Source organism: Notechis scutatus, chromosome 2 (genome assembly GCF_049901735.1).
Source record: "Notechis scutatus isolate UNSWTSFEM ecotype Mainland chromosome 2, rNotScu1.2, whole genome shotgun sequence".
NCBI lineage: Eukaryota > Metazoa > Chordata > Lepidosauria > Squamata > Elapidae > Notechis > Notechis scutatus.
The window spans coordinates 116,248,298-116,269,741 of NC_142010.1; the positions used below are offsets into that span (position 1 = coordinate 116,248,298).

General features: G+C 47.3%; 1 protein-coding gene across 16 annotated transcripts in view; it reads right to left on the bottom strand.

The window, feature by feature from the left end:
* Positions 1–881: 881 nt before the first annotated feature.
* The window catches only part of RBFOX3 (RNA binding fox-1 homolog 3), a 460,997-nt gene continuing 440,434 nt past the window's right edge, over positions 882–21,444 (bottom strand). For 6 of the 16 annotated variants that reach the window (XM_087955954.1, XM_087955946.1, XM_087955947.1 and 3 more), the window contains 11 exons: positions 19,683–19,940; positions 17,510–17,650; positions 15,863–15,916; positions 14,673–14,765; positions 13,538–13,598; positions 13,087–13,140; positions 11,452–11,584; positions 10,347–10,386; positions 9,428–9,492; positions 4,437–4,572; positions 2,741–3,376 (listed from right to left, as the gene is read on the bottom strand). In XM_087955954.1, the coding sequence (XP_087812080.1) occupies positions 3,332–3,376; positions 4,437–4,572; positions 9,428–9,492; positions 10,347–10,386; positions 11,452–11,584; positions 13,087–13,140; positions 13,538–13,598; positions 14,673–14,765; positions 15,863–15,916; positions 17,510–17,650; positions 19,683–19,907 (1,047 nt within the window). In that variant the 5' untranslated portion in view covers positions 19,908–19,940 and the 3' untranslated portion in view covers positions 2,741–3,331. Of the gene's footprint in view, positions 2,242–2,740; positions 3,377–4,436; positions 4,573–9,427; positions 9,493–10,346; positions 10,387–11,451; positions 11,585–13,086; positions 13,141–13,537; positions 13,599–14,672; positions 14,766–15,862; positions 15,917–17,509; positions 17,651–19,682; positions 19,941–21,444 lie in introns of those variants that run through there. The other 10 variants (XM_087955948.1, XM_087955952.1, XM_087955945.1 and 7 more) reach the window with 10 other exon arrangements.

Below are 21,444 nucleotides of genomic sequence, written 5' to 3' on the forward strand. Positions count from 1 at the left end.
GGGGGTGAGGTCAAACACCACACACGAGAGAGAGCAGGGTTTCAATTGTGCAGTTGTGGTTGCCATCTTGCCTTTACTGCCCCGCTCACCCCATACCCCAATTCTTTCAGATACTTATGTGGAAGGTGACAGAAATGATGGGAGTCTTAAGGTGTAGAAGGAAATAAATACTATTTATGGGAACTATACAATTCAGTCAACATATAACCAACTGATCAATGCAAAGTCCTTGCTATGAAGGGTAATCCCTTTGAAGGAGCTGTACTTGTGACCCAGAAGGATGCTTGCAGGGCAAGTGGGTCTGGGGCTGTCCAATGCCTTTCCCCACTTATCTTGGACATGGGCAGCAGACACAGAGGAAGCATGAGATGTGGTGGTGGCATATATGTGTGTGTGTGTGTGTGTGCTCCCAGACCACTGGCCCTAGTGTATAAGCCTAATGAGACTGTTTCTCATTCAGCAAATGCAAGCAAGGTCATTTCTCTTGTCTAGGATTTTTATCATACATACACCTGCCTCTTCCTAGAGCCAGAATGGGACAACTTGCCACAGTTAACTTGCCATGGCCAACTCTCCATGGGACAATTCAACAATTCAATTGAATTATTTAAAATAAATCATTATTTTAATTTTTGTCATTCACATTTCATTTTGTCCCTCCTTTGGCATCCTTTCTTTAATGATTCTATTCCACTATTTCTTCGCTATTGGTGTAACTCTTGTCCCGTGATGAACTGGCCATAGTAAGTTGTCCTTTGCGAGCTGTCAGTGATGAATTGTCATACACCCTCCTACAGCAGCCTGTATTTTGCAAATTCCTTCCTGTTTGCACCCTTCCCCACATTTAACCACCTCCCAATCACAATCGTGAGCCATCCTCATTGAAGAAAGAAACCTTTATTAATAAATAATAATAATTAATAATAATAATAATAAATACTGTTTATTTGAATGGTCACACTTTTGAAGCATATAGAATGGGGTGGGTAGCTGATGCTCCCAGGGTGGGAGAGTGGGTAGCAAATGGGAGGGGGGGTTGTACAAGGGGGCAGGAGTGGCAAAGGTGGGGCTATATACAACGGGAATAGAAAAGGAGGATCATCTGGTTGCTGGCATGTCAGGAGCTTTAATGCTGAATAGAAAGTGAGGTTTCATGAGATGACTAAGCCAAGGGGAGGTCAGGAGCAGGGAGGAGGCCCTGAGTCCATCTGGCTCTGGGGTGGGGTGGGGTGGGGTGATGGGACATGCACTCCTCCCATGAAGGGCTGTGGGCAGGGAGGAAACCCTGGGCGGTGGTGGTGGTGGCAACAGCAGCGGTGGTGGCGCAACTTGGTTTGTGTAGCAAAACGGTTCTTTCTCCGAATGCCCTGGTGCCCAGCCTGGCCCCCTCCCCAGCTGGGGGCTACGCTGCTCTCCCTTGCCAGCCACACAGTCCTTGAGGAAATGCTTGCCCAGCACCCTGGCTTCAGTGTGATGGAGGGGGGAGGCATTTCTCGGCCCTCCGGAGCAGGGTGGGAGGTTCTGGGGGAGACCTGGAGATCTCGGACGTTTCTCAGCTCTGAGTTCAGCCAGGCTTCCCCCAAGGACAGCTGCAGGGGTGCAGCTCACTGCCTTGTGGGCCGATGGGAGCCGGGATCCTCAGGGGGAGAGGAAAGTGCAACTTCTTCAAAGAAAACCCCCCTTGAAACCCTGGGGTGCCCATCCACCGGCATACCCCAGAAGCCCTCAGCCTGGCCCTACACCATACAGGAATCCAAGGCTTGCCGACTTGACCAACGGATGAACCAGCAAAGCGCGAAAACACTGGGAACTTCTGGGATGCAAGAAGCAGGACGGCTAGCCCTGCCGGGCGCTCATGGCGTCTTCTGCGGTCTGGAAGGGCCGCAGGTCTTCAGGAGGGCTGGAAGGAAGACGTGATGGCCTGGGGCCTGCAGATTCCAGTCTGTGTCAGTACCTGTCCCTCCTGGCCCCTTGGTCTGCAGCGGGGAGGAGCAGGGCACGGGTCTCCTGATGCGGACGGCATTGTGGAGTCTGCGTGGGGCTGCCCTGCCGTCCATCTGTCCGGGCAGACTGTCGGTAGTTGCGCTCCGGCTGGCCTGTCGCTTGGGGCGCATGTGTGGACAGAAGGGGGCTTTCACTCAGTCGCTTGGCTTGTTAGTTTTGTAATTGTTTGTTGCTTTGCTTTAAAAAAAAATGTTTTGTGCCCTTCCTGGTCCCAGAAGGAAACAGCTGAAGGTTTCACTACAACAGAAAACAAAGGCAGAATGTTCCATGGAGCAACCTGTAGGCTGTGTCCTGGGGGCGGGTGGGGGGAAACGGGGCAGGAGGAGAAGGCAGGGAAGCACTTTTCTCTGTGTGTGTGTGTGTGTGCTGGTCCAGAATGTTAGATTTGGGAAGTGGGGGTCCCAAGTATCTCTAAGCTTTGCAGGTCCCTTTTGTACACAGCTGTGGGCCCATTTTGCTCAGCAAGTCAGTGATGAGAAAAGTTACCCAAGCCCTGCGTGGAATTGGTAGCCAGCATTGTGGAAGGAAGCTGGGATTGCTCGGCCCCACCCAGGGCCCAAACCCAGCCAGCTCCCTCAGAGACCTACATGCTAGGCCCAGAGGGGACCTGTGAGGTCTCCTATTCGTGGCACATTCTCCAGAATAACTCCCAGTCCCTACCAAGGGCAGCCTAGCAATATATCCCTTACTCGTTTTTCCAATGGGAAGAGGGGATGTTTTTCTCCCCTTGCCCTCTGGTTGACACAGGGCCTGAGCTGGCCCATCTTTCCCCCTATGGGAAGGACCTGGGCTGCTGTCCGCCTGGCACTTTTGCCCTGCCTTTGTGTGAGGGAGAAGAAGGGCCACCGCACCTGAGGGGGACGATATCCTGAGTTCCTTTGGCCAAAGCCTCTCCTTTAGATGTGTGAGAGCAGAAATGACGCATGAGGCCTCACAGGGGCCTCCTCCAATAGTATCCCAAAGGTTCTCAACAGGACTTGATCTAACAGGAGAACTCAGACACTGGGTAGCTCTAAAGGAAGGGGTGTGTGTGTGTTTCCTTGAGGTTATCTTGTTGGGGTGGGTGTGGATGTGTTTGTGTGTTAAAAGCAGGCACCTGTCCCAGCTCCCTGGCTGACTGCTTTGCAAAATGACACAAACGTGGCCAATACACCATCAGAGACAAGTGGGAGGAGAGGCATGGCAGGTGGCTTGAGGTAAAGAGATGGGTGATTTAGGCTGCCGAGGGCCAGCAGCGGGGGACAGGGGCCCATGTCCACGGGGTTTTGGTTGGATTTCTAAGGAGTAGTCAGTGTTACTACTGTGAGGAGGGTCTGTGTCTGTCTTGCTAGTAGGGAGTGAAGCGGCTGTACCCTCCTCGGTATAGACTAGCCTGCAACATCAAAGACGGAGAAAAAGCCAATCAGTATAAAGGAGAGGCACAGCCCATCCCTGCCCTGTCCTCGGAGCCAATATGGGGGTGGGCACTGAGGCTGGCAGAGAACCTGCAGATGGGAGCAAGGGCCAAGGGCAGTGGGGGAGAGGTGGGGGTTGGACTCAATCTCCCAGAATGCAAAGCTGCCTTGGGGCAGACTTCACAGGAAACCCATCCAGACAGATAAGGCCAATAGGCATATTTAAAAAAGTAAAGTAAAATGGTGCTTTGGGGGCAGGGGCCTAACACTTTGCTATGAATCCTTAAAGGAAGCGAGGGTCTTGCGAAACCATGCCTCAGCCTCCCTTTATCTAGACAGATGCCTCCCTCTCAGTATTCCACCCCCCACCCACCCCGGCCTTCTGAGGGTTGAGGGTTCAATGCAAAATTGTGAGCTGGTGGAATTTCTCGTGGTATCACTAGGAAGGCCCTGATGGCCAAAGGGGATTGTAGGATGGCTTGAAATCTTTCTCCTCTTTGATGCTGCCTAGAGCTCTGATAACAAGGAGGCATCACTGCAGGAACCAGATGTGGAAGTGTGTCCAGGAACAGGAAGGATGGGGGGAGAGGGTGGCTTTGGGGGAGAGGTCCCTGGGCACACACACCTTGCTCAGCTCCCACCCACTTCCTAAAGCACTGCTTCTGAAGGGAGGGTCCCTGACACCTGTACAAGCTGCTGCTCACTTCAGGTGGCTTTTAAGAAGGGCATCACTTGTTCAGGAAGCCACCCTTTCAATTATGTGCAACCCCTGGCAATGAGGGCAGCCAGGGCTAGGCCCAGCCCCAGATGTGTGCTTCTTCTCTAAGAATCTTCCGGCTTAGGGTTCCTGCTTCCTGGAGAGCTGATTAGTAGGACAGCAGCTGAGACCCGAGTGTCAGTGTCCCCAGAGACATCCCAAATCTTTCTTCCTCTTTTCCCAAGTATCCAACCCTGACCGCCCACATTTCCCCACCTTACCCCCCCCACCCCCAGGGTCTGGATGGCTATGCACAATGGGATAGAAGGCCCCATTCTTACCATGGTGCCGATGCTGTAGGTGGCAGCAGGGCCAATAGTGTGGTGGTAAGGGTCTGCAGCTGCATAAACTCTGCCGTAACTAGGAGCGAACACAGGGGGCAGCGTTAGAAACTGAGGAATCGCTGAGTTGCCAACCCTAAGTGTTCAAAAAACCATGAATCAGGCCCCAGTCATTATTAACTTTGCTTCAAGTCATGATAAACACAGAAGAAACGACAAGAAATGTACACTGAGCTTTTAGCAAAGACCTCTGAGTTACTTTTCCCAAATGGGTATCCCGGGGTGGGCTGCTACGGGTTCGCCCGGGTTCAGGAGAACCCGTAGCTAATGTTATAGCCATCTGGAGAATCGCCAAATCCCACCCCTGGCTGGCCCCTTCCAAGCCACCCCTCCCCTCCCAGGAGTCTCCACGCGGCCCGTTTTGGATGAGAGGTAAGTGCAAGGCCCACATGGAGGCTCAGGGAGGGTGAAAAACGGGCCCATTTCTGGCCTCCGGAGAGCCTCCGGAGCCCAGGGGAGGCCATTTTCACCCTCCCAGAGGCTCAAGGAAAACCTCTGGAGCCTGGGGAAGGTGAAAATGCCCCCCCTCCCGCCGTGGTACAGAAGGTTGACTGGGCCATGTCCACAATGGCCATGCCCACCAACCAGGCAGAAGACCCATTGCTGAAGTTTTTGAAGCCCACCCCTGGGGTGTCCACCAAATGTGCCAGGATGACAACTCCAGCCTTAAAAGCCAGGCTGCTTGGGAATGCCAGAGGTTGCCATTCCAGCATTGTTTGGGGGATGCCATTTGGGGAAAGCGACCTGTCACAAATTGCTTCAATTCCCCCCTCAGAGAGAGAGATCATTTCAAACTACAAGCATCTCAAAAAGGAGAGGGCTAGAATTATAGGATCCACTTCTAGATGAACAAGCAGGTCATTATGTCTTTTCCTAGAGAGATACTAAAGTCCCCAAATGTACAGGTATCACTGTAGCTAAACCAGAGGTGGCCAAGACTTTTTTGGAGGGTTGCGGAAAGTTGGTAGGACAGGGCCCCCAACTGTGTGTAGCCTTATGATTGTCTCTTTGAGGTCTGCAAGGAAATTTGGATTTCTCCTTCAGTTCTGTGCATTTTGTGCCTTAGCACTGCTTTTCCGGTTGTGCAAACAGAGATTGTGAAGGTTTGACTTGCAGGGGAGAAAGCGTGTAACCCAGAAGCAGGAAAAGAGTATTTGTTTTCCCAGGAGGGAAGGAATAAAACCATTTGGCAGCCAAAAGATGTGGGGTAAAGTCATCCCAGCTGCAGTTCCTCCACATTATCCTTGTTTAACTTTTGTGTGCATCCTGCAATTTTATGAGGGCGCAGATCACTATTTATTTCAATCAAAGGAGAAGTAGGAGTGACTGGGTGACTGGGTCTTGCTGATTAGAACTGGTTTTGTAAGGTACACATAGAATGTAAATAATTGTTTCCTGGCTGTGGATAAAGTTGGAGCAGACCTTTTGTCAATATTGGATTTTATGAGCCAAAAGTAAGAAATTATGTGAGGATTTTATGTGGGGGAGAAAGAAAACATAAGAAATGAATAAACAGCTGATATTTCAGAAATTCTTTGACCAACAACGTCAAACAAAGAATGGAATTAACACACATATAGAAAAACTAACACCCTAAGAAGATTTTATCAGAAGAATCCTTAGGATTTCTTATCTGTGAATAACCTCAGAAGGCAGCAGTATCTAGCCAGTGCTGGCTGATTTTGAAAAGGCAAACAAGACTGGAACTTGTTATTCTCTGGATGGGAGACCACCATGAATTCCCAGGTTAGACTGAGAAATCAGAAAGGCATTCTGGAATTGGGCACTATTAATCCGCTTCCACACTGTTGCCAAGAAAACTATGTGTATGTCATAGAAGCCATTGCTTCTGGATAGTTTGGTTAAGATCAAGAAGTGTGTCACAGAAAGGAAGCTTGAATCAACCTTTTAATCCTGAAACAGCCCTGTACAGCAGTGGCCCCCAACCTTTTTTGTGCCACGGCCCGGTACCGGCATCACAAAATGTTCCGCGGCCCGGTACCGGCATCAGCACGCATGGCAAGGCGAGCCGAGCAACCGGCCAGCCAGCCGTCCCCCGCTTCTCCCCGCCACCTTCAACTCCTCCTTTGTACCTTTGTCAATGGGCATCGGGACGGCTTCGGGACGGTCGCTCGGCTCGCCTTGCCTTGGGTGCTGAAAGAATCCTCACGCCTTAGTTTTGTTCGAAGCCCCCCCCTTCGATGAAACTAAGGCGCGAGGATTCCTTCAGGACCCAAATGCCGCTTTCCAACCGGAAAAGCTCACCGGAAACACTTTCTCATCAAAACAAGATGGCGGCGCCCAGCAAACCGGCGGCCCGGTAGAAAATGTTCCACGGACCGGTACCAGTCCGGGGCCCGGTGGTTGGGGACCCCTGCTGTACAGTACAGTCGTGTACAGTAGGTTGGTATTCATCAGGACCAGAGTATGAACAATGACCTACTTTACAGGGCTGCAGTGCTATAGATGGGAAGGGCTCTGCTGAGAGTGTCACCATATAAGACCACATGCATGTTTCTTGTCAGATGTGAATGTTAAATTTGACTGGCAAGACGAGCTTGTCCCAATGCAAGTATAATCGCTAACCATCTTGCAAGGGCAGAAACACACAATACCCTCAATCCATCAGGAAAGCCACTTTTCTGTCCCCTAACCTACCCCCAGGCATTCATTAAATGTGTTTACTGACTTGTTGGTCAATTGTTGGGCTTCATTTCACTGTAGGCCAATGTCTCTATTCTAAGGGGAAACCCTGCCTGATGGTGGGGAATGATTCGGAAGTTGTGGGAGTGCCATCACTTGAGACTTTCAAGAAGAGATTGGACTGCCATTTGTCAGAAATGGTACAGGGTCTCCCGCTTGGGCGGGGGGTTGGACTAGATGACCTACAAGGTCCCTTCCAACTCTGATTATCTGTTATCTCTGGGATTGCTGCCCTCCTGACCATTCTGCCCTGGCTGGCTGGATGAGCTGTCCCCTTCTGAAAGTCTGGACCAGAAAAGCTGTACTCCCCCCTCCGCCCCCGGGGAATAGATCTGATGAAACACTGCCATGTTTTTTAAAAAAAGGAAGCTTACTAGTAGAATGGTGAAAGGCTAAGCTTTTTTCTTTTTTAAAATAATTGATGGGAGGGGAAACAAGGATCTTTCTCTTTTTGTTTAACTAGGTGAAATTTGCCTAAAAGAGTTGTGACTCTTTTCTAGTCCAACTGACTAGAAGAATGAGAAAACTGCGGTGCTTCTCTTTTCTTCCTGTCCACTGGTCCAAAGACAAGGGAGGGGCTCATATTCAAAACGTTCCAATGGAAACCAGTATCCCGAAATATCCCCCATGGAAAGAAAGTAGTCAAGAGGGTGGGAAAACCCACCAACTGGGACTACGGTAAATGCAGCCTGAAGTGAGCACCAAGGCCATTATCATGGCCAAAAAGGAAGAAATCTGGAGTTTGAAATCTGGAAAGGTTTAGTTTCCTGCAGGTTTATACATGGAAGGCAAGCAATTAAAAGCTGCCATGTGGAAGAACCCTTAGTTTATAGCTTCCTTTCTCAATGAGGGTACGGCACACTTTTTATGATACCTCCCTATGAATTAACACAACATATGTGCGTTTTAAGTGGAACTGAACAGATGAACACACACATTGCTTTACTGAGCATGATAATACAAATATAGAAATCAGGAGAATGAAAAATGTTTTCTAGGAAAGGTTTCCGAGCAGAAATAAATGTGTTCCACTGATAAAAATGCACTGCTCTGCTAGTAATATTTCTTGCTGTGGATCACTCCTCCGCAGCTTTATCCCAATATTTCTTATATTAAGCCTCTTATAACGTATTGTTTCTCATAATATTTTCACCTCCTTCACATTTATTTACTCCGTTATTACTTTGTTGTGCATCTTTAACCTGCTTTTCATTAACAGCAGAATAATAATCTACCGCTAACCTAATTAAATGACAGTTGTATTTTTAATAGGATGCTAAAACATGTAAAGGGAGTAGGGCGATAAGAATATTGCATGTCAATAAATACCTGATTAAGAAAATAGTCTCTCCCGCTTCCCAAATAAAGCTTCAGCAGCTACCACTGTATGAACTAGGGCTGTGTGAAGAAGTGCTACTTGATTCGCAGAATGGGTTTGGCTTCGATAACTGCAGTGAAAAGGCCCCGGAGTGTGGAAAAGCAACTTTGCTTGGAATGAAATGTCTTTGCTGCACGATCAGAATTTCGTTGGACCCCAGTGAAGCGACTTCTCCCAGAAAGTGTGGCCACTCTGCTCTAAGCCCCTATTTTGTGAAGCCGCATGGGAAAAGCGCTTGGCTGAATGAACAGTCCAAACGAAACGCCCCTTCCATGTTTCCTACCCCTCCCCCACTTTCGTAATAATTGTGTTTAGAAAAGGAAGATAAGCACAAAGGATTAATTGAGTTGTCTTGTTGCCTCTGAGAGACTCCATTTAACAACGTAACCTCTCCAAATGCAGGGCCGCTTCAATATAGCCATTCATCTTATCAGCATGAAACTCTGTATACTGGCAAACCAGAAAGCGCACACATTTCAGTGAAAAGGTATTTAAAAAGGGGGGAAAGAGAGGCAACGGTTGCTTGTGAAGAACAGGAGAGGGGAACGAGATGAGGCATTGCTCAGACCGCAGACTCTTTGCACTCTGGACAAACCAGCTCGCAGCCCTCTTGAGCGTTTGCTGCTTTTTTCAGGGTCTGCCAATAGGACTTCCAATATTCCCCCTGACCCCGGGCAAGCCAGTCCATGGGGGTTGGAAAACATTTCTGAGGGAAAGCAATGATGCCCCTTTTCTCCACGCCCAGGTGCATCAGTAACAATTCCTCGATGCAGGGATGCCATTATGAATCCCTGCATCCAAGCGAGGGGCTGATAAGGGGACCAGACGCCAAAAGAGCAAGACGGCTTACCTGTCGCTGTAAGCTGTTGCTGCCGCTGCCGCAGGCTGGGCGTATCTGTAGGCCGCATAGCCCCCCTGGAGGAGATGGGAGAGACAAGCATTAGGGGTGACAGTGCGACTGCAGTGTCACAGGAGAAGGGCACATCTTTTGGGGGAATCTCAGGGGCTGGCTAGGAGGGAGATAATGTACCCACAGGCCCAGCCCCTCTCCCTCTCTCATTAGCATTCCCTGGGGGGCCTTGCTACCATTAACCTGCAGAAATTAAACATGCTGAGGAGAGAATGTCACCTCCCTAGCGGGTGACCGGTGTTAACGAGATGTCGCCTCTGATAAATCTGTCAGCGTGTGCCTGAAGTATTGCCCAGAGCACTTTAAATATGGAAGGGAACTGCTGCTGTATAACCCAGCAGGCTGACACCAGGCCAGAAAATAAATCCTGCCCTCCGTAGGAGCGGATGGACCCCACGCCCCACCCTCACAGGTAGCCTGCTTCCCCTTTGCAGCTGCCGCACAGGCAGGCAAGCGGGAAAGTGTGATTCCAAGCCTTCCCTTTCCACCCTTAACCTCCCTCAGCTGTGGAAAGCGCCAGGATGAGCCTTGGAAGAGTGATGAGGAAAGCTGTACATATAGCTTATGGGGGAGGCTCAGAGGCTGCCCAACTGCTGCTGCTTCCCGAGCTCTGGGCCTCGGGTTGTTTTCCCCACTGTGTTTTGGCAGCCTTGGCTTCTGTTTGCATCATTTAATGAAAAGAGCAAGCAGGGGGGGATTTCTCTTTGACAGAACAGCCTTCCTGGAAGGGCCTGTGTGCCTGGTTACCAGCAAAGTCTGCCAGGTCTCTGCAGGAACTTAAGTACCAGAGGATGCTCTGACTGGAAATGAAAAAAAAAAAAAAGTACCTCCTAAGGAAACTTTGAAAGGATGGACTTACATAAATTTCAGCACCGTAGAATCCGTCCTGGTAAACCACTCTGCAAAAGCAAGAAGAATGTGGCCGTTACTAAGAGTTACTTTGGGTAGGGATCTTTGAAAGCTCACTCCGCAAGACTGGCGTGTGTTCCAGATGGGAACACTAGAGCAGGCTTCAGACGAACCTTTGTGGCTCTGGGGTTTGGGCCCATCCATTGCTTTTCTCTACCTAGACAGCAGGAGAGGTGCAGAGGCAGGTGTCATGCAATAGACAGATAGAGCTGTCTGCCTGGCAGTCAACATGGAAGATCACGAAGGTGTCCCTGGGGGAATCTGGACACAGCCGCACAATAGCCGCATACATTCTGTGACAGATTTTGCTTCATTTTCGTCATTTTAAAAAGGATCAGGTTTCCGATCCATATGGTGAGAGGCTATAGGATGATCAACATGGCTATCTATTCTCTCCCACATATCATGTAGTGATGCTTTTCTTCCTGTATCCCTCATGTTTGTCTAATTAGTAAAAGAAGCCTATACAACACAAGAAGTAAAGATGATCAGCTTCGGAAGGAAGCATGAAAATAAATATGTTGTGCAAAGCGTGTACTTAATTGGCTTGCATAATTTATGCTGGCCAAGGAAACAGAAAATTCCTGTTGAAAAAGTGGAATGACTGGGAACATGACTTCTGCAGCTGTATGGGTTGACTGAAATGTACAGTGCCACCAGGGCAGATTCTCTGCCTAATCTTACCAAAATGGTGGCCTCCGGAAATGCCATAATTTCCAGACAATAGGGACGATCTGTAGGAATCTCTCTAGGAAAATTGAGGCCAATGAGAAATCCAAGGATAACTCTGAATTTTCCAACCGTGTGTCCAGAAATCTAGGACAACAGAGACTTATGTCTTAATCACATTGGAACCACAAACCGAGAAGCTTCAGGAAGGAATGCCTCAGAATTAACATGGCTTATAATGAACCATAGATCACACTGCCCAGAGCTGAGACACATGGGAAAGAATCCTCTGGGTCTTGAGAAGATTGAACGTCTAACTTTGGCCTCTTTCGGAAGTGTGCCGAACCACCCATTTTTATAAGGCGCCCTCTCTGCTCAATACTCACGCTCCGTAAGCGGGGATGGGTGGAGGTGGGGGAGCTGCTCGGAACGTGTTGTAGACTGTGCGTCCTCGGCCCCTTAAGTGTGTCCCCCTGTACGCTACTGCAGTTCCTGTGGCTGGATATGGAAAACCGGTCACTGGAGGAGGGGAAGAAATAACCATGAGCCTTGAATAGCTCCAAATTCTAAACTCTGTTCTCCATTTTCCCCCTACCCCTTCCAAGGATAAGGGATGAGCTTTTCTTATCTCCTTGCTCAGACATGTTCCTCGCATCTAACCTATGAATCTAACCCATCAATTCAATATTCCTTCCTATAATATTCGAGGAATTGTTACAAAGAAGGGGGGGGGGCTTATTTTCCAAAGCATCTGAAGGCAAGGCAAGAAGTTACACATGGAAAACTATCAAGGAGAGATCCAACCTAGAACTAAAGAGAAATTTCTTGACAAAGAGAACAACTAATCAATGGAATGGCTTGCCTTCAGAAATTGTGGTGCTCCAACGCTGAAGGTTTTTAAGAGATTGGAAGCCATTTGTCTGGAATGATATAGGTTCTTTTGTTTGAGCAGAGGGTTGGACAAAAGTCCTTTTCAACTCTTTTATTCTATATTCTGTATTTCTGTACCTTTTCCAAATATTTGCCTTCAAGACTTTTACCCTCTGTCATAATTCTATCAAGAATTATGCATTAGAACTTCAGACTATGACTACGTCTCAGTTCTAATCACAGTTGTTCTCTTTTTCACGAATAAAATCCAGATGCACACATAGTTTTCTCTCTCCACTTTATCCAAACCAGTGTCTGAAGCTGGTTATGTGACATACAGACAGAGGAATGAACTGTTTGCAAGGACTATAAGATCTACAAACAGAGCCACCTGCTAAACAGAGCGCAAGATGGCCGGGGTGAGGGCTAAACGATGTCTCAGACCTCTCCCAATTCCATCAGGATTCATTTACCACATTAAACCCTAAACCTAGGCTAACAACACAGGATTCCTCTACTTATTTGCTAAGGCACAAGCAAACAATGAGATTATGGTTTTATGTGATGGCTGGGTTCATACAATATATTAAGAGAAAGAGTACAGCACCCTGAGCTATAAATTCCATAGGCCCATTTAGCTGTGTTGAATAGGTTGTGCAAAAGCATATTAACTGTGCCAAGAATATTGTGAGATGCACTGAATACATTCAGTGATATGTTTTATGGCGTGTTTATACTAGCCTAAATCTGGATCTGAACTGTTATAATTTGGCCAGTCTAGAACCCTAATTTACAATGGGAAGTCAAAAATCCTTGCCATTACTAAATAATAAACCTATAGATTCTGGTTAATAGTCTACCAGTCCTAGAGTGAGGTCTTAAGATAGTGATTTGCCTAAAATTAGCCAGAAAGCTCCATGGCTAAGCAGAAATTTGAACCTAATGTTTCCCAGACTCAGCAACCCCATTTCCCCCTCAATCCTCCCCTCTCTCCCCCGGCTTTTCGACTTCTTGCTTTCTTCTTTGCAAGCAATAGCCTGTGGCATCCTAGGAATAAGCAAGAGCTAGATTCTGCCACGAGATTCAGTAGTCCTGCCAGATCCCTAAGAGAGAAACGCTTGCCCATGGATCTGGCCTGATTCAGACATTACCTGCATAAAATTCAGGGCCATAGACGGCGCCCACTACAGGGTTCAGCTTCCAGCCTGGTAACAAAGAAGTAAGCAGTCAGAAAGCATGGCTCCTCCCAGTCCTCCTAAACAGTCCCTAACAGGGGAGGTAAGGGCATTCCAAGAACTGGGCTGGAGGGGGTGCTTGGCTCATTAGGCATCGTCCTCGGAGAGGGAAATCTGGAGCGCTTGCTTTAATAGGCTGGGTGCTCCTCTTGCCATCTCTGTTTCCAGAACAGAGATACAACGCAAATCCATGCTTTGCATTTTTATTTTTTTTGAGACAACCTCCCCCTCCCCATCCCTGCCCCAAAGTCAGAACACCTCCCCATCCCCAATCTATAGGGTGGCCTGGTGGAAAACAAGTCTGCCCCCTTCCCAGGAATGCCTGGCTTTGACCTCATTTCACCCCACCCCTTCCTTGTTCCATTACCATTTGTGTAGGGATTAGCTGCCTTTTTGTTTGTCATGACCCGTGCGGTGGCATTGTTGACCTGTTGAGAAACAAGCACCAGGTTACTGGTTAAGACTTTGGGGTCCAAATGGAATTCCTTTTCCCTGGACCTCAAGAAGAACATCAGCATTCAAAAGGCTGATGAAGGTTTCTGTCAGATCCTCCATCGTTTATGGGCTAACCATCCTAAGCAAAAAAGGCAATTTTGCTTGCCATGCTACAATGCTCGACCTCTTGGATATTAGCCTTCCAAGTCCAAATCTTACAGCTCCTTCCTAGGGTATTGGCCACAAACAGGAGTGCAACATTAGAACCACGGGGGGGCTTGTTGCGAGCGACCACTCCTGAAACTCTCCCTTCCCAGGGTCATGTTCACAGCTAGCATGCAGGGCCCTGCACAGGCAGTTTTCATGCATACTAGAAATACCATTAACTGGACAGGCTTATCAATGCAGGCAAGAGGAGACCTAAGGAATTAAACCAGTAGAAGAAAAGGGTGGGAGTTCCAGCAGAAGAGGATGTCAGGGGCAACAATGCAGCACCATCTCTCTACCTCGCAACTCTGAGGAAGCAGAGATCCAGGGATCCTCTTCAGTGCTCCAGAGTGAACAAAGGGCTCAATAGCTACCAAGAACTACATTCACAGAAGGGTTTTTTTTTTTTTTTTTGCAACTTTTACACGGTCCATTCTGAAATTGCTCTGTGCTTCCTCTTTGGAAGGCGAAGAGCAAGAATCTCTGCCAGGCGACAATTGCACAGGGTGATTTAGGCAGATTTTCCGGAAGTTTTCTGGAAGGCTTGGGGACATTATACTTCTCTTCCTTCCCTTAATATTGTCTGAAACAACTGTGTGTAACAGATTCTTGGTGGAGATGTTCTGCCTTCCTTCCCTTCTGCATCCTCCCCTACCAACCAATCTACAATCAAAAGCACAGGACATGCAACATTCACTCGCCCGCCTGCTTGTCCTGGCTAATCCCAGAGACAGTTATTTATTTATTTATTTATATACATACATACATATTTAAATATATACATATTTAAAGGTTTGTGATGCAGTTGCAAGTGTGAGGCCTAATGCCCGAGGCAGAGCAGGCAGTGCATTTGTTCGCACCTCAATTTTGCGTCCCTCCACGATGGTGCCGTTCAGCTTCTCCCGTGCCCGATCGGCATCTGCACTAGTTTCAAAAGTTACAAACCCAAAACCCTGTGAGTGAGGGAGAGAAAGGAAAAAGGAAAGAAAAAGAGAGAGAGAGAAAGAGAGAGAGGTCGGGGAGGGAGAGAGACAGGAAAAGGAGAAAAGGATGAAGAAAGAAAAAAGGGGGGGTGGGAGGAACAGGACAGAGAGAAGGGGTGAGTAAGGAGCAGCAGAGAAAAGAGGCAGGATGTGAGCTTCCCAAGCCACCCTATAGACCGGGCGAGGGGGGGGCGGGTCAGGGAAGGAGCGAGGACAAGGGAGGATAAGGACTGAGAGGGATGAGAGGACAGGACAAGATCTGCATCACCGCTCCATTAGGGCAATACGACCCAAAAGGACTACAAATGTGTAGGACTGTTTCCCTTGGCTTTACAGTTATATCACTCAGGCTAGAGAGAGACAGTGGCCCTCCTGTGTGTGAAGAGGCCACGGGGATGGTTGAGCCTCCAGTTCTGCCCCCCTCCAGAGTGGCTCAACCATCGTGTGGCACCTGCTCAGCTTTGGTACAGTTTAGCTCCTACAGTCAACAACGGAACAGCAGGAGCTTAAGCACTGAAAGGATTTCCCAAGTTTCTTTCAAACTTAAAATACCCGAATTACCTCCTGGAACCAAAATTCAATAGTGTATTATGAGGAAGAAGAAATATCCACGTTTCCTCCAAACCTTAATATCGTGTTGCCTTAAGTAGCATGTTGCGTTATTTTTTTTTTCCTCTCTCTCTCTCTGATTAGAGCAATTTCTAATCTCACCATGAGAGGGTGATCTTTTTCTGCATTAAATTACTTTTAGTGACCAAGGGTTTGTGGCTGACAGTTTTTCCTTTTTTTCTCTAGGACTCCGGATCTGGAATTGCTTTGGTTAATTATTTTTCAACCAGCACAGTTGTTTTCAGAGGGAAAGTTAAAATATCAACATGTCCTTCTTACACCTAAAGTCCCCGGGCCTGAAGGGATGGGTGAGGGAAAGAGTAGTTAGAAATCAGGAGGCACCCTGTGGCAGAGAAAGGAAGTGGCAAAGGCAGAATGGAGGAGACAGACTGGCCCCTGGAAACACCCATCTACAGGGACATTTGGCTTGTTATCAGACACCAACATGTTGAACCCACCTTGGAACCACGCTCATTGAAAATGATCTCAACATCCAGGATCTTTCCAAATTGCTGGGGGGAGAAAAAGAGGGGCAGGGGAAGGTGGGGAAGAAGGAAAGGTGAAAATGGGAGCAGAGACATCATTTCTTCCCATCCCGGTTTGGAATAACCCTTCTGCTTTGGTTCCCAAAAAGCCATGGGGTGCAGACATCTCTCGAACATCTTTCAGTATCCAATACAGGTAGTTCTCGTTTACAGGTAGTCCTCGACTTACGATGACAATTGAGCCCAAAATGTTCTCTTGTTAAGCGAGACATGTGTTAAGTGAATTTTGCCCCATTTTACGACCTTTCTTATCCCAGGCGCTATGTGAATCACTGCAGTCGATAAGTTAGTAACCCGGCTGTTAAGTGACTTTGGTTGTGAGAAAGTTGCAAAAGGGGATCACATGATCTTAGGGACACAACAACGGTCATAAATATGAACCAGTTGCCAAGGATCTGACACGATCATGGAGCTGTTGCAAAGGTTGCAACTGAAAAACGGTCATAAGTCACATTTTTCAAAGGCATTGCAACTTTGAACCATCACTAAATAAACTGTTGTAAGTCGAGGACTACCTGTACTGGCCACAATTGGGGTCGGCAACAACATTTCTAAGCAACGTGGCTATTAATTGAAATGTCACGTGACTGTACCTAACTTACGTCTGTTCTGCAGCACTTTTTAAGTCACGTGATTGTGACTTGACATTTCTCGCTGGCTTCCCCACTGACTTTGCTTGTTGGAAGCTGGCTGTGAAGGCTGCAAGTGGCAACAATCACATAATGTGGAACACCACTGCGATTGTCGTAAATGTGTGCCGGTTGTGAGGTGTCCAATTACGGCCCCATAATTATGGGGATGCTGCAACCGCCACCATTTCGAAGATCAGTCGTGAACCTACTTTTTTCAAATTTGCTGTTGTAAATTTGGTAAGCGAGGACTACCAATATTTTACACATACACAGAAAGCACTTCTGGGCTCTACCGTCATATTTAGGCAGATGCCGCTTTGTTTCCACTGGCTCACCCCTGGAAGTACAGGAGGTGCTTTCTGCATTACGCGACACTCAGCCTTTGAACGACATATTCTAGGCACGCTTAGATTGAGAAACAAGTTTAATCCTGCTTGAACCCTGACTACCACAAGACCTGCAAAGCTCTGTGGGGGGTCAGAGGGAACAGATAGGAGTTCCTGCCAAAGAGGAATGAAAGCAAGAGGCAGATACTTTAGATACATGGATAATTAAAAGATATAACAAGAGTATGTGGAAGCCATATAAAGATAGGAAGTAGATTTGACAACATTTGGACCCAACATTGTTATCTTGATTGATATTCACTATCTTGGACTGATTTGCTAAATTTATAAATGGTGCCAAATAATGCTCTGCTTTAACCATTGTTTGCTAAGTCAGGCCTAGTGACACACACGCAACATTCAACCGTAAACTATGTTTTACTAACCACAATGCCAGGTTCACATATCCCATGAAACAAACCCTCCCCCCGACTCAATTATAATGTGGAAGACGGAGTGAACACAGCCAGTTCCTTTCCAAGAAGATCATAGGTCATTGTACATTTCTATGTTTATTTAGCACGGGAAAGTGACAGACTTACCCCAAACATTTGCCGCAGATCAGGGTCCCGGAAGCGGAAAGGGATGTTGGAAACGTGTAGCCGCTTAGGCTGCTGCTTGTCAGAACCATTCTCTGGTAGGTGTAGTGTCTGGTTGTCCGTCTGCGCTGCTTCATCTGTCTGCTGGTGAAAATAAAGAAATGAAAGCACCATTGTGGTTCTTTCCAGGTGCCTGTGGGTATATGCGTGCGTGTGTGGGGTGGTAGGGTGGGGCAGGGCATCATTGCCGCTTGCAAAAGGCAGATTTCAAAGGTATGAAATTGAATCCAGCAAAAATGCCGGTTTGGATTTGGGGCAATTAGGTTTTCAGCCTGCAGGCATATTAACTTCATTTTTTGCAAGTCTTATTCTGCAGTGCTTGGGGCTGAAGCCATTTCTCTGTTTAGAATATTCTTTTTTTTAAAAAAAAAATTGCTGCTCTTTTCTTCCCAATTCCCCCTCCAGCCACTCTTAATCCACCAGCCCAGACTTCCTCTCTGCCTGGAAAGCAGGTTCTTCTTGATACAGCTCTGAGGTGATCTACTTTCAGAGGGCTCCTTCCACTTCCGTTCTTTGGTTTTGCTTCTTACGCCCCCAATTCTGAACTCATTGCTTCAAGGGGGTCTGAACTCATTGCTTCAAGGGGGCTCTTTCATTTTAGCTCTCCCCAACGTTATTTTCTCCCTCTTGTACCCCATTTTCCTGTTCCCTTCCCTTCCCCTGCCTAAGATAAGGCCGAAGCTTGGGGCCTTCACGCTACAGGGTCCCCATGATCCCGAGAAGCATTTGGGAATATGCATTCCTATGAAAGTGATGCTACTTGACTGCCAACTTTTAAGGTCGCCCCGAGACTAGGCTCACACAGTGTGCTACCGCAGGGTTTGTTTAGCTATGGCTTGCTGATTAAAAAAACAAAATGGAGAGCTGGGTTTACCCGACGCTCAAGCCATAAACCATGACTTAGAAGCACGATAACTAGGTGAGCAAAATACAGCGAGCCAAACACAAACAAATCACATTAGGGTTTAGTGCAGGGGTCTTCAAACTTGACAGCTTTAAGACTTGTGGACTTCAACTCCCAGAATTCCTCCTCCAGTCATGTTAGCTCAGGAATTCTGGGAGTTGAAGTCCACAAGTCTTAAAGCTGTCAAGTTTGAAGACCCTTGGTTTAGTGCAATGTGAGAAGCCAGTCAGGGAGCGGTGGCATATGCTGTCACTTAGGGACTACTAAGAACATGAGCTGTGAAACCAGAAGTCCCCTGTTCAATTCTTTAATTTGGTCTTGGACCAGCCACCATCCTTCAGCTTCACCTTCCCCATTTATATATATATATAAACAAAAAAACAGGGGCCCTTGTCTTATTCCTCTACCTGGGACAGCAGTAGCACCTGAGAAAGTGGAATACGAACTAGCGTGGGCCCTAATGCACAGCTCTGGTGAAAGGAGGCTGGAGATGCGTTTGGCTCCATCCTGGGTTTTGCATGCATTCCTGCACACGCAGAACTGGGTGGGGAGGCCGAGCTCACTCTCAGAGCTGCGTGGTGGCGAGCAGCCAGCCTGGCACTCAGGGGCAGCTGGGGACTGCTCACTCAGCGCTTCTTCTTCGCTGAGCTGCATTACAACCACATCACGGGCATGATAGGGTTGGCAAGAGGCCAAGCAGGTAGATTACAAGTGATTAGGGACACAAAGGGAGCCAGGAAACTTAAGTGCTGAGCCACAAATGCCCAAGGGGGTAGCAGGGTGCTGGAATGGCTTCTCCTGCAACTGGCCTCCCGCTGCATAAGAACTCTTGTTATTTTCACCCTGCTCTCTTTTGACCCTTTGCTATCTCTGGGCCTCAGATGGAACAAGGCCATGCAGACAAAGTAGGAATGGAGACAGAGAGGGCCTTGGATCTGCCATCTCGACCTTCCCTGCTACCCATAATGCAGCCTCTCAATCATGAGCCAATGGGTCTATTTTTCCAACAGAAATTTCTTCTCATCCAATTTTATACACACACACACACCTCCAGTTCCATCTTTCCATTTTGCATTTTTCTGGGAGGAGAGACACCCTTTTCCCCTTCTTCGTTGGATGCCTACTTCCCTGAACTGCCTTATGCTACCAACCCCCCCGCAATGCAGGCAGGCTCAACAGCAAAGTCAGGCCCTGCAGGGAATAGTCTCTTACCGGTACTGTTTGTGTGCCTGCTATGGACTGCGTGCTGGCATCAGTGCCCGGCTGTTCGGAGTGGCTCTGTGCTGGGGTGTAGAGCGTCAAGGCATGCTCGGGTACTGTGCTCTGCCCCGAATAGTCCTGTGCTGGGTGCGGGTGTGGTGGTGGAGGAACATACTCTGGAGGGATGCCATTCTGTGGGGGCGGTGGGTATGTTGCCGGGGGATAGGGCTGAGCCATTGCGTCAGGCGGAGCCGTGGCGTCCTGACTGCCCTGCAGAGATGGGACAAGAAGAGAACACTCCTTATTCATGGCTGACAATCTCAAGCCAGGCTCTGAGCTCGAACCTTCATCAGCTCCTCGCTCTCTGTCAGCTCAGGTGAATTCCAGTTAATCTTCCCATAACACAAGGCAGTTAAGTATTGGCTAAAACAGTAATTGCTTCCTACACGAAGGCAAGAAAGAAGGCTATCAACACAGACACGTTTTATCTGCCATAGAATTGCTGGACATCATTTTATAGGAGCCGAGTGAAAACACGGGACGATAAAATCTTCAGGGTAGATGTGCCCGTCGTTATTCTAGTTTTCAATGGATTTGATTAGACTCTCATTCTCTTCTGGGAGAATTAGAGACATAAAAAGCATCTCACTGAAGGCAAGTTGGAATTACAAGGAAAAGATAAAATTATCTGTAGAGCAAATAAAAACCTGCTCTAGATAACCTGCCCAGCAACTTCATGGAAGATCAAAAGTGTATTTCTTTTATAGCATTCTTTTTCATGTATATTCCAAAAAGCAATTAGCTATTTTAAAAAAAAATATTGGTATGGCAAATTGCAACAGCTACCAACGGTTATGTTTGTACATCTGAACTGCAGGAACATCACCTGGACTTAAGTAGAGTATCAATTTGGACTTAAGTAGAGTATCAATTTGTCCATGAATATTTGTCTTTTAGAGATGGGAGAAAGTAAATGTATGCTGAGTGAAAAAATGGAGATTGGAAAAATTGCCTTTAGGACAGGAGGAGAGTCCCCAGTTCACGCTTATTCCGGCTGAAAGGAAAGCAAAGGGGCCAAAAAAGCAGCAAGATCTTTGTAAGATACAGTATGTGTTTCTGTGTATTAACATAAACAATTATCTTGATCAAAGGTCAGCCATATTTCTAAATGTTAGGCCTACTAAATCCAAAGATTATACTTTCAAATGGAGGTGGAAATGTCCTTCCTTCCAAAACATACATGGGGCAGTCACCTAAGTATTGATTTAAGATGAGATATTGCAGGGGTTTTTATTATTCCAGCTATTTTGCCTTTCCTGCCTTCCAGCAAAAAATTGAACCTACATGTCCTATTCTGTTATAAGGATACATAAAATTATTTATTCGGAATCATTGATATGCGGTAGCATTATCAACACCTAAAACTGGCCTATCTTCGTGTTTTAAAAAAGGGAAGGAACCAGAGAAGAACATGGCATTTGCCAAATGATAACAATTTAGTTTCCTAGATACTGCCTCAAAAATGTGTTAATTTCAATGAAAGTTTTCTGGAAGTGGAATTAAAATCAAAGTTCCACACAGCACTGAATGTAACACTATATTATCCACAACATATTCTTTCACGGTTTAGATTTTTCTATAATGTTTATTCAGAATTAAATCCCATTCATAGTGGTCTTTCTGAACATTCATGATTTTGTTTTGTCCAATTTACAAATCCTTACCATTAAATTGTTTCTTCTCACTTATGACTACCCCATTTATATATAGCCAA